This window comes from Doryrhamphus excisus, chromosome 17 (genome assembly GCF_030265055.1).
Source record: "Doryrhamphus excisus isolate RoL2022-K1 chromosome 17, RoL_Dexc_1.0, whole genome shotgun sequence".
NCBI lineage: Eukaryota > Metazoa > Chordata > Actinopteri > Syngnathiformes > Syngnathidae > Doryrhamphus > Doryrhamphus excisus.
In genome coordinates this window covers 4731262-4744923 of record NC_080482.1, presented here as the reverse complement: position 1 = coordinate 4744923, position 13662 = coordinate 4731262, and the positions used below count along the sequence as shown (strand labels likewise).

The window sequence follows — 13662 nt, the reverse complement described above, 5'->3', positions numbered from 1 at the left end:
CACCTCGCTGCTTCGGAGTCCCCACCCATCGCTTTTGCTAAAATACTGACGTAGAGGCCATATGGTGTCGCACACTCAAGCTGAAGTATCTGTTACCTGTTGCCATATTCAACGTAGAATAATATAGTACGGAGAGTTAAGTAGAGAGCGAGAGTAGATAGAGTTGAGAAGCGGTATTGTGCGAATGAATATAACTTTGAACATCTGTAGTATTCTACGGTAATCAGTATCAATTAGACAATAACCACTGCAGGAAGTACTGTGCAACAATGTACAGAAACAACAATTGTAATTGTAATTTGTACAAATTACTGTTTACGCTGTACATTGTTCATATTTGATGTCATCTATTTATTTTCCACATTATTTTTTATTTTTTATTTTTTATTTTTTATTTTTTATTTTTTATTTTTTATTTTTTATTTTTTATTTTTTATTTTTTATTTTTTATTTTTTATTTTTATACGGGATCCAGGCAACAACATTTCGTTGGCAATTTCACTGCTGTGTTATTGTGCGATGACAATAAAGAAAGTCTATCTATATAACAAAGAACTGTCCAAAGGCTAAAATTTCTTATTATTAAAAGTTCTTATTATGTCTTACTTTTGTCTATAGGATTATTGGACAATATAAGTCTAAATGTGACAATTATGGTGTTATTTCATGTCTAAAATACTCTAATAATGTTAAAAAAGTGTTTCTTTGCCATAACTATGACAATAATTCACTTATCATGGTCAAGCCTGGAACCAATTGACCGCGATAAACAAGGGATTACTGTATTTTAATGGTTTTGCACTACAACCACTACCCCCCCCCCCCCACACCACCCCACCCCCTCACCCAACCTGACCCTATTTTACTTACTAAACAACCAGGCCTCGGCATCGCAATGTGTAGCTCAGTGGAACAAATAATATTAAGGGATTACTGGGAGACAAGCCATCAGACTTTGGTAGAAGGGCACGATCCCTGGATCACCCAATCTCCTCTCTTTGTCCGTCCAACCAAGCTTCCTCATAGTTATTTTCATGGTGGATCATACACACCGGACCACACACTAAAGCATGCACGTATCCACACACTGGACCTGCGGAATAATGCATTTAAAGCCCCAACAAATACCTTCACCCCCTGGCAGGGTGAGCGCCAGCCCAGACTATACCATATGGAATATGTCCCAGTGTAGAATCCATGCTAGTGTCCTGTGTTCAAAAGACCGGACTTATGTAAGGCTCACAGCTACATTAGTGATGTCATGCGAATTACTTCTCTTTATCCTACCTTATTTACAGTAGGTCAGTAAGTGGCATCCGTAATCTACTGAAGCACTATCAGCATGTCACCTAGGTTCACCGAGGGAGGGGGTCTGACAACCCCTGACACAGATCCATCTGCATTCATCAACATCGTCTTTAATAAAACAAATCAGTAGAAAGATTCCCAAATAATCCACAGTCAAGTATGCTGAAATAATGATGCTTAATATACGGTGATTGTAGGGAAACACTGATATTAATACTCAGAATCAATATCATCATAAACCCTATGACACGCTATGATCCAAGACATGAACCACCCATTACATGTGGCGTAAAAGTAACGTCGCATTTCAGAAAAAAAAACCATCATACCAATAATAAAATAAGGTGGTGGTAGTGTGAGGGTCTTGGACTGTTTTGCTGTCATACAAAGCCATGTCGGTGTGGATTTTTTTTCTCCCTTAATAATAAAAGTTTTCACTTAAAAATGTCTTCACATTGACTGATATTTAAATTTGATGATCTGAAACATCTTCATATATACACTGTGATTGGCTGGTGACCAACCGAGGAGGGGGTGTCTGACAACCCCTGACACAGATCTGCATCATAGAATGGGTTTAATGAACGCTCAAACATAATTTTTAATAAAAACAAATCAATAGAAAGACTCCCAAATAATCCACATTCAAGTATGCTGAAATAATGATGCTTAATATACGGTAATTGTAGGGAAACACTGATATTAATACTAAGAATCAATATCATCATAAACCCTATGACACCCTATGATCCAAGACATAAACCACCCATTCCATGAGGCCTGAAAGTAGCGTCACATTTCAGAAAAAGAACATCATACCAATAATAAAATAAGGTGGTGGTAGTGTGACGGTCTTGGACTGTTTTGCTGTCATACAAAAGCCATGTCGGTTTGGATTAAAAGTTTTCACTTAAAAATGTCTTCCCAATGACTGATATTTAAAATTGATGATCTGAAACATCTTCATATGTCCACTGTGATTGGCTGGTGACCAGTCAGGAAAGTAGCACACTTCTTGCATAAAATGGGCTGGGAAAGACCCTAACGCTGTGACACCGCACATGAACGCTAAAAATCAATGCCGTGATTTGTAAATAACGCTTTATAGTGTTGATGAGACACGAAATTTGTTGCATCATGAACGATTCCACAGGAATCGATGCAAATGCATATAAGAAGGGCCAAGTAGGTGGCGACTATGTGTTTGAATTGCCAGCTTGTACCTACTTTAAACAGCTGAGTCCTGAATGAACACACACACACGCACACACAGAGGGAAGATTACAGAGCCTTGTGTAAACTATCTCTAGTAAATAAAGCAGCACTCACACCCAAACAGACCAACATGCGTGTGCACACTTCAGCAATTTTACATAGAATTTCAAAATATTAAACAAAGCAGTTTTATATCGGCTCCAAATGAATCGGTTAGGTATTGGACACCAAAAGAGGCAAACACACACAAATATGTATTAATGTGGCCGCCATACATATTATTAGTATTTACATATACTGTACGTATATACACTGTATAATCCATTTGTGGTTTCCTTTGACACCAGTTTTGATGATATCAAACCTGCTGGTTGGTCACCTGCTTGGTGGACTGAACATGTCGATGCTTATCAGGCTGATGAGTGAGAGAACACATCCTGTGTGCAAAGCGTCACGTTCACATACTGTAGGCTGCATTGATTTAACATATTTGATGGGGGGCCAGACTATAGTATATTTTACACATATACCGTATTTTCTGGACTATAAGTCGCTCCGGAGTATAAGTCGTACAAGGCTAAAAATGCATAATTAGGTAGAAAAAAACATACATAAGTCGCATTTTTTGCGGGTAATTTATTTTACTACTTGACTACTTGACATTACGTCCTCTTGGAAGGCAAGTTCTAACATTAATAAAAGAATAGAGAACAGGCTGAATAGATGTAAGATATGCTAACACAATGCTTATTCAGCAACACAAAAAATAAACATGAACAGAAAAGGTGTCCAGTGTTTATGTAACATAAACAGTTTTTTCATTTATAAGTCGCTCTGGAGTATAAGTCGCAGGAACAGCCAACCTATGAAAAAAAGTGCGACTTATAGTCCGGAGAATACAATAATTCATATAAACAGTCCACCTGTAATTATTGCATTAATGGGAATAAAAAAAGCTACCTTAACCATCAAAAGGTTGTCTCAAGCCATGATGCCAGGTTGTATGTTAAGTTTCAAATGAATACTTTGGAAAGAACGGATGTTTCCAAAGAACATTTGGCGGGCCGTAGTTTGCCCACCCCTGCTGTAGTGGAACAAGTCAGTTCTAGGAAAGAAGTCGATTTTCACAACTGCTCGGAGCCGGAAAACTCACCAGTTCCTTTTGATCAGTACTTACGACAACAGGACCTTTTTTTCCACTGCAAGAAGTTGGACTACAGAAAATTGGATCAAAATCAATTAGCATTTATTCTAACCTATCATCTATTAGTAATGTCTTTCCTTTTTGAAAAGTAGAATCTATCCATTCATTCATTCATTTTCTACTGCTGGAGCCTATCCCAGCTGCCTTCAGGCGAGAGGCAGGGTACACTCTGGACTGGTGGCCAGCCAATCACAGGGCACATATAGACAAACAACCATTCACACTCACATTCATACATATGGACAATTTAGTGTCGCAAATTAACCTAGCATGTTTTTGGAATGTGGGAGAAAACTGGAGTACCCGGAGAATATGCTAACTCCACACAGAGATGGCCTAGGGTGGAATTGAACCTGGGTCTTTTAGCTGTGAGGCCTGCGTGCTAACCAGAAATTATCCAAGGAAGCAATATTTTGCCTGGAATGTTCTATTTCCACCAAAAGTCAAGTGTATTAGTTTTTATATACAACTTATCAGCCTAAAACGCTCAAAAACATCAAATTGTTAACCAGAGTGTGATGTGTTGTGTTGTGTTAGTTATCACTCGTTTGTTATGACAAATGACTTAAGAGTATAAAACAATCATGTATCCCCAAGGGCATTTCAAACTGTAGCACCAGGTGCTGGAAAATCCCTTCAAACTTTGCTAAGAGGGATAAGAGCCCAGAAGAGAATAAAACCTATGCTGACGAGTGCAGATGTTATTTAGAACAAAGCCTGCGAGACAATGGAGTCCGATGTGCCAAGCGGGCTACAGGAGATGGCTGATTGCTTGTCAGTGGGGACTGAGGCTGTCATATCAGCAACGAGACCTGATAGCATCTCAGACGTCAATGTCTCTCCTCTCGTCTTCTCCCTGATGTTCTCTTCTCATTTCCTCACCTAGCTCCCATCCCAACGCCGCTAAACTTTCCACGTTGCCTTTTCCCGTTCCCTGTCCTTCTCCGCATCCTGATGTGTCGCAATTGGAGCAAACCATAATATGTACATATCAACACCATACTATCCAATCCAATCCACTTTATTTATATACGTAGCACATTTCATAAGTGAGTTTCCACAGTGCTGCACAGCACTAAAAAAGTAAAAATAAAATACAATAAATAAAGGCACAAATTGAATTTAATCCAAAACTAAAAGATCAAATAAGAAATAAAATAGTAAAATATTTAAATATTAAAAGCAAGAAGCAAAGCAATAAAAATATAAAAAATAAAACCAATAAAATTTTTTAAAAAGAACTAAAAGACACAGGACCATACGACTCACTTCAAGTTAAAAGCCAGAGAATAAAAGTGGGTTTTAAGACGAGACTGTTGGGGGCCTTTTTTACTTGGGAGGAGAGAGAGTTCCATAGCATGGGGCCAACCACAGAAAAGGCTCGGTTCCCCTCGGTCTTAACTAGTCTTAACTTAACTATACTAGTCCAAAACCCAAACAAAATGGCCAGGGGTTCGTTTAGTTTTATAAACAGACTCCGGCCAGGGAATCTTTCAATCATCTTCATCACGTCTGTGTGCGTGTTTTGTTTTTGTTTATAAAGTGTACACAGAATGATGACTAACTCAGTGTCTGTTTCCTTTCTTTGTCATATCCAGCACTGTGTGTCCTACGCTGATGATGCATTCAAGCACACTGCATAACAATCAATAACCCAGTTTGCAAGAAAGTTCTAACGAGGAAGTATGTACTGTACCTATCACTGTACACTCTTTAACGTTAAAGTAACTTTGTAATGGAGTGAAACAAGGTCTGTATGGTTCTTCCATCCTTCCGCCCTACTTCCACTCAACAAGAGTCTTCACTAAAGCGATGTTAAGTGTTCATTTGTCCATTAAACTCATCATTTATAAGTATTCCGCATTGTTTTCTGCACGTAAAACTAATTCATTCATTCATTCATTTTCTACTGCTTTTCCTCACGAGGGTCGCGGGGGTGCTGGAGCCTATCCCAGCTGTCTTCGGGCGAGAGGCGGGGTACACCCTGCACAGGACACATATAGACAAACAACCATTCACACTCACATTCATACCTATGGACAATTTGGAGTCGCGAATTAACCTAGCATGTTTTTGGAATGTGGGAGGAAACCCACGCATGCACAGGGAGAACATGCAAACTCCACACAGAGATGCAAAACTAATTATTTTCTGTAAAATGTGTTTTTGTTGACGAATTTACAAGATTTACATGACTTCCTATGGATACAATTGCTTCGGTTTTCATCTGACCTTTGGATGAAAACCAAGGTTCCACTGTACAATCATGGCTGAAATGTCATTCTGCATCGTGGATTAGAGAAACAGAAGGAGGAATGCTGCACTTGTCCAGGCCAACAAAGCTTATAATAAGTCACCTGTAAATACATTATAGATCTTTTTTTTCATGATGGGAGTGCTTTTCTAAGAGCGTTCCCCATCCAGCTGACCGTACTTGACAACTTGCCAACCTTCCAGAACCAAAACACAGTGTTACTTTAATTAACATGATGATGTATTCATTTGGCGTGTGTTCTGCTTTATATAGTCAAAGCAGCTTCCTCTCATCTACTCTCTCCCTTGGGGGAAAGGGTGGGGGGATGGGTGGATGGGTGCCTGTGAACCACTTATGACTGAATCTGCTCTTTGCCTGGGAAGACAAGCAACCCAGGAGAAGAATGGTACGGAAGAAAAAAGGGTGTGGGTGTGTTTGCTGGACTTCGGTATTTCATTGAACATAGTATAACTATCACAACATATACTTAATAAAAATATTACATAACTCCTGTTGTTCGTAGTCGAATCAGTAAAATAAATATGCATATTTAAGCAACTATAAATGCCTAAATGAAGCATTTTCAAGCATGGAAATTACTAAATAAATAAAAATACAAATACGAGGCATTTGAATGATGCATTCAAATACGTTAAGATGTAGTATTCTACGTTGGCCACCAGGTGTCACTGATGTTAGTGTGATGTTCAGTGAGACACACCAGATCCTGGCAAAATTATTATTAGTTATTGCAACTAATTAATCTCTCAGAACAGGCTAAACAATCTTTATTTAAAATCTGTAATTATCTTATTGTTGTCTACTATACTGTAGATTACTGTATATACTGTATATACTGTAGTAGAACATGTATAATGTATAATGGATGATATGTAATCTGGTTGAAATGATATTGAATTAAAACAAACAGCTTATGTTTATTAATTAATTGTTTTTTGGCTTATTTTGTGATTTTTTTACATGTTTCTTGTAAATTTATTATTGCTTTTTAACCAAGATTTTTTTTTCAATACTCGATTAATCAATGCAATGTCATTTTTTTATTTTGATATGCAAATGCACTTCTAGATACATATGATACATATAATATCTGTTATCTGTATTTTGCATATTGTTTTTATTTGCTAAACTAACTTCCTATTTCCTGTGGGGACATCCATGAAATCGTCACTTGACGTATGATGTGTTCGGGTGCCTAAAAGGCACTCAGGACACTCAAGTCGTACCATACTGTACTTGCACATTTGTACCACAACCTCCGCTCCTCTGAGAAGGTTTATTGTCAAGAGAACATCGAGCTTCCGTGTCGCTGTGACCACAGCTGGTACACCGAGCTCTCGATCAGATAAGTGTATGTAAGGTGGGGGGGGGGGGGGTAATTGGGGGTGGGAGGGGGTACATAGGATGTAATCAATCAAAGCTAATTCTAGGTCAAAGCTCGTCATGGTAAACATAAACCGACCCCCTATAACATTCACCATAATTGTTTACATACTAAATATAATAAAATAGAGTTCTTAGCAGCTGATTTGATATTTTAATTAGGGAACTATTAAGGTTAGCCCTTTGACCCACATATATTATGTACCCTATATTAACAGTTTTTTTCTGAAAAATGATTGTTTCATTACAAGTACAGTATATTAGTTTTAATGCCACCAACATCACACACGGGAACTCACACAGGGCGCCCGTGACTAGAGTGACTAGCTGTGTCAGCAAGCTACCAGCTAGGTTCTGCAACTGTGAGCCGCATTCTCGGAGAGGTGTGCCATGCTGTATGGATTTGGCACCGCCCCCACTCTTTCAGATGGTGCCGCTCTGTACTACGGGTTCCTTATACTGGAATATGCACGTAATGGATGCAAAACACGGGCCTTAAGGATACTCAAGGTGACACCTCGGGCCCCAAAATAGATGCATCTCAGTGGGAATCCCTCCTACAAGACAGCCAGAATAATTAACACCTCAAAGGAGGTCCCTAAGAAAATAACTTGACCATGACGCAATACACAAAACACATATGAAATGTGTTGGTTAAGTTAAACACTTTAGTTTAGATGCTTTACATGTCGGGTAGTTTAACCGTGTTAGATTCAAGTGCATGTTAATCACAGGCTCATGCTTAACTGCTTCAACGCTGCCGAGTGGGGCAAAGTTAGAGCAAAGATAGAAGCTAACCCCACTGGCCCTTCCTTCACTTATAGCCACCAAGCAGAAACAGGAAGTAGCCCCAGAGGAGAAAGGAGAAAAGGAGAAGTGGAGCCCCGGGCATTGTGGGGGTCACCCCATCGCAGGCAGCTGAAGCTTGCTTCAATTATATACAATGTCTGGTTGGATGGGGGATGGGGGATGGGGGTGCCATAACCATCATTACTGTTCTGTTCAGAGATGCACTGATGCATAGAATGCCGAGCTAGCCGACAAAGATTTAATGGCGCAAATACACCTGGAGCCATACTTTGTTATAGCTATGCACACATTTGTATGGTGTTCCACAAAAGGTATCTCCACGGCTGCATCTCCTTTTGAAAATGCACAAATAGGAACGTCGCTAATTACATGCATACGTGCTGCCTTTTCAGCCTAGCTCTCTCCAGCACCTCCAGAGAAATGACAGCAAGTTGGAGAGCCCGGCAGCTGGAGGCTTCTCTCTCTCTCCCTGCGTCCTCCACAATTCCTAGGATTCCCTTCGTTGGATTACACACTTGTATGTTCAAAACTGCCACTTTCCTGAAACGCATTCCAAGCTGCTGCAAATCTGGGACTGCACACATGCGCAAGCTATACGCGTCGTATATATGTGGCGGTGTGGGTGTTTGATTCTGACACCCCTGGAAATGCGACAAACCATTCAAAGACAAGCTAATCCACTGCAGCTCTATCTGCGCCGGGGCTGAGCAAATAAATGCTACCTTCATATATGCTTTAATGTATGCTGGTGTGATTCACGGGCAAAGAAGACAGTGGGGATTTACTCATTTAATGAGTCATGATGACTCATCTTGTCTACATCGGCAGAATACAGTATGACGAGCCAAGATGGTCCGACAAACCAAATTTAAAACATTACTATTTGACCATGAGAAAGGTCAAAAGGGTGGCTAACTACACATTTTATCGACAGTTGCAGTAGAATACTACGGAATATGACACATTCTCTGAACATGGTGGACAAAAAAAATATAGAAAACAATAAGTGACAATAATGATGATGATTGGACACCACATGATTTTTATCATTGCATAATTGATAGTATTTTATTTGGCCCCATAACTACAGTCTCGCTTCTTGTTTTTCTGCAACAAAAGACCTTTGAGTTACTTCCAACACAAAATAATGCATGTGATGGTGTAGAAATCCTCCCTCTTAGGACTCTAAGTTGGTTTCGAATCGAGGATAAGGGACTCTTAAAGAACCAAACTATAGAATAAGAACCAGATTGTTTATAACTGACAACAATACCTAATACATATGTCCGGGTTTATCTGCAGTCCCTGTATGCCTACAAGTAAGCGGGTCTTATTACAGCACAGCTGCAAAAAAACACCCTTCCTTTCCCTGCTTGGTCTTTTATACACTCAAGATTGTGTAAGAGGCTGGAGTCCTGGACCAATCAGCTTTCGTCACTGCCCTTGCTTGAACCGCTTCTTTCGTGGTGTTTCTACTTTGAGACTTGAGACTATGTGTTTGTTTTAGCTTTTATCTTTAGCTAGCAAAATTGAGTGAATACCTTCAATGGCAACTATTGGTGTAACTATTCAAACCATGGAATTTTCACATCACCTACAATTAAACAGTTTCAAAATACACATATAGACGAGAGGATCATAGTAAAGATCTCCGCAGGTTCCAAGAATGTGACATAGTATATCAACCCCAAGGAACTAAGGCTATAAAGTGAAGCAACACGGCAAAAAAGTAATAATTTCTAATACAGAATGTAGTTACCTTTTGACCTTTTATATGCCGACAGTCTTAACGGTTATCTAACATTCATTCATGACGAAGCTTTATCAGATGATGACTAACTAAAATGTAAAAATCCACTTCGTTTCAGAGAACGGGGATGTTTGACAAAACACTCCACTCTTGTATGGGGAGGGGGTGGATGTTGCAGGGTTGTAAAAAAAAAAAAAAAAAGGGGGGGGGGGAGAGGGAAGATAGAAAAGGCTTTAGTGATTCACACAACGACACATGGTAGCAGCTGAGGTAGCCGTGTCTTGGAGTACATGAGTCATGTTCCTCATGCAGCAGCACTAGGTAGGGGTTGCATGGCTTTCTTTCCATTAGGAATGCTGCCCTAGTGCAAATATTTACCTGATGGTGGAAAACAACAGCTCTAATGCATCCTAAAAGCTTGCAGCGATAGCTTTCACACTGAAGTCACTGGGCAAAGCTTGCAATAGATCAGACAGTCAGGCCACATAAAGCTGACATGAAAGAGCGCTTTTGCAAGACACACACAGGTCACTTCATTAGGGACACCTAGAAAATCATATGAGATCCTTCTGGCTTTGCAAAAATTTAAAAATAATAACAAGTTGGCTTTACATTGTGGATGATTGGCATTGCGCGGTGGACGAGTGGTTAGCAGGCAGACCTCACAGCTAGGAGACCCAGGTTCAATTCCACCCTCGGCCATCTCTGTGTGGAGTTTGCATGTTCTCCCCGTGCATGTGTGGGTTTTCTCCGGGTACTCCGGTTTCCTCCCACATTCCAAAAACATGCTAGGTTAATTGGTGACTCCAAATTGTCCATAGGTATGAATGTGAGTGTGAATGGTTGTTTGTCTATATGTGCCCTGTGATTGGCTGGCCACCAGTCCAGGGTGTACCCCGCCTCTCGCCCAAATACAGCTGGGATAGGCTCCAGCACCCCCCGCGACCCTCGTGAGGAAAAGCAGTGGAAAATGAATGAATGGTCCGAAACCAGGCTGCGTGGTGGTCGAGTGGTTAGCGCTCAGACCTCACAGCAAGGAGACCAGAGTTCAATCCCACCGTCGGCCATCTCTGTGTGGAGTTTTCATGGGTTTTCTCCGGGTACTCCGGTTTCCTCCCACATTCCAAAAACATGCTAGGTTAATTGGCGACTCCAAATTGTCCATAGGTATGAATGTGAGTGTGAATGGTTGTTTGTCTATATGTGCCCTGTGATTGGCTGGCTGGCGACCAGTCCAGGGTGTACCCCGCCTCTCGCCTGAAGAAGACAGCTGAGATAGGCTCCAGCATCCCCTTGACCCTCGTGAGGATAAGTAGCAAAAAATGAAAGAAGGGTCCAAAACCTATTATTTATTTACTACAAATAATGTGTATTTGTTCACCTTGTGAACCAATGACGCATAACAACGTGTAATGACGTAATGGCGTAATGACGTAATGACATAACGTGTGTATCCAGCTGTTGCCATTCATTCAATGTGTTTGTTTGGTGTTGTGCCGTGAGATCTTCCTCATGTAAAGTACGTACCTTGCCTCAATAAAGGTTTCCAAACATTAACCTAATCTACATGATAAACTTCACAGTGTGAATCCGTCCATTCGTTTTCTACTGCTTATCCTGTTCAGGATTGTGGCGAGCTGGAGCCTATCCTAGCTGACTTTGAACAAAAGGTCGACAGTAAATCATACATAAAAAGGGTTGCCAAGTGCTGTGTTGTCAGACTGTACCTATTGGTGTGTCTGAGAGTACACAGTACAGTAGAGAGCAGTACAGTAATCCCTCGTTTATCAGGGATAATTGGTCGGATTATTTAATGACTAATGAAGTCCTTTGCATCCATCCATTTACCACAACGCTTGTCCTCATACCAGGTTAAGCTGGAGCCTGGCGCAGCTGACTTCGGATGAGAGGTGGGTCACCAGCCAATCACAGGGCACCAATCACACTCACACCTATGGACAATTCAGTCTCCATTTAACTCGACAGTTTGCAATGTGGGAGGAAGCCGGCTTATCCTGACAAAACCCATGCACAGGAAGAACTTACAAACGCCTCACAGAGGTTTGAACCCAAGTCTTGCAACATTCTAACCACTAGTCTAACGTGCGGTCAGCTAATTAAGTCTTGTAATAAAAAAAGTGTGCACGATTGATGCTGTTTAACTAAGGTAGGTTGTTGTTCCTCATGTGAGACTTCAAAGAAGGGTTATTTTTTTTTCAACAGTTATGATGTGGCCAATGTTACAGGCGTTGTCAGCCTCCCTGTTGGATTCAGGATTGCATTCACCCACCAAATGTACCGAACCATAACAGCAAACAGACTCTAGTCCATTTCAACTGGCCCAAAGAGAGCAAACCCTAAAATCAAGGAGGTTCTATCTGCTTTATCACGTACCCACACACGAAACCTTCATCCTAATGATTACGTTGCAATAAAATATTACAGTCATTCATGTTTATTGTGGTTAATTGGTTCCAGACCCAAAACTTCTGTACATTTCCACAAAGTAGGATTCCTAGTTATAAATTGAAAACTTAATAGGTAGGTAGAGCATAGAAAACCTGTTTATGACCCTTATAGTCAACGCTACACCCATAATTCCCAATATATAAGATAAATAAGGTATAGAATATAGACTCACATATTAGCATTGGGAGTCTGAGTACTTCCTGCAGTGTTCCGTCTTGTAACATTACGGAAAAGATAAGGGGAGGCCTTAGAAACTTTTTTTTTTGGGGGGGGGGGGGGGGGTAGGAACAATCCAATACTACAACCACAATCCACAAGTCAAGAACAAATGCATAGAAAAAAATCCAGTGCATCCCATACACTGAAGAAGGAAATATAAATCTATTTTTCTAATTAACAATACATCAACTGCTTGAGTTTTTATAACCTGGGCAAGACTAGCAAGTGTAACATCCCACCATAAAGGAGAGTAATGGCCCACACTGTGAAGGTGAAAGGAACCGCTTAGAAATCCACGTTTTAAATAAACAACAAAACTCCAAGCCTTTCCAGTGGACAGCGCCTGGTGCTGAAAGAGACATCTGTGCACGGGAGGGTGTGTGCGTGCGAGCGTCTGCATTCAGCACTCACGCACACGCACACGCACACAGGACACCTTATATGATCTTTCCAGCGTCATGTTGTGTAATGTCGATGACTTACATGGGAAGAGGTGAAACAACTTGACGTATTTTTTTTTTTTTTTGACGTGAAAATGGCGCCGGTTGCTGCCACTCACCCAGCCCATCACAGTGTAGTGACACAACTAAGCACATACTGAATGTGCTATTATACAATATGAGTATTAAAAAAAAGAAACAAAACATAACTCAGCTAATATGATAGTGTTTTATATTTAAATAAAACAGGAAAATGTCGACCACACGGCGTCTATTTAATCCGTGTCTTGGATGTCAAGGGGCAACATGACCCACCACACAACTAGCTAGCACCCACAGCACCACTGCCATTAAAACCACCGTAAAAAAAACCAAACTCCTTACTTTAACATGGACTGTTCCTTCGCCTCTTCCTTCTTCTGTCGGTCCATGACACCGAGGATGATTTTCCTCTCCTCCTCGGTGAGGTGGCTGAGGTCCGGCATCTCCGGCATGGCGCCGGCCGCTGAGGCAGTAGGGCCAGGGCCGCCCTTGGGCCCTTGTGGAGCGGACATCTTTGACTCACAGTGGCTGCAAACATCAGAAAAGA

General features: G+C 40.7%; 1 protein-coding gene across 24 annotated transcripts in view; it reads right to left on the bottom strand.

The window, feature by feature from the left end:
• rims2a (regulating synaptic membrane exocytosis 2a) overlaps positions 1-13662 on the bottom strand; it is a 112008-nt gene that overhangs the window by 97489 nt on the left and 857 nt on the right. For all 24 annotated transcript variants that reach the window (XM_058053505.1, XM_058053500.1, XM_058053495.1 and 21 more), the window contains exon 2: positions 13458-13643. In XM_058053505.1, the coding sequence (XP_057909488.1) occupies positions 13458-13627 (170 nt within the window). In that variant the 5' untranslated portion in view covers positions 13628-13643. The remainder of the gene's footprint in view (positions 1-13457; positions 13644-13662) is intronic.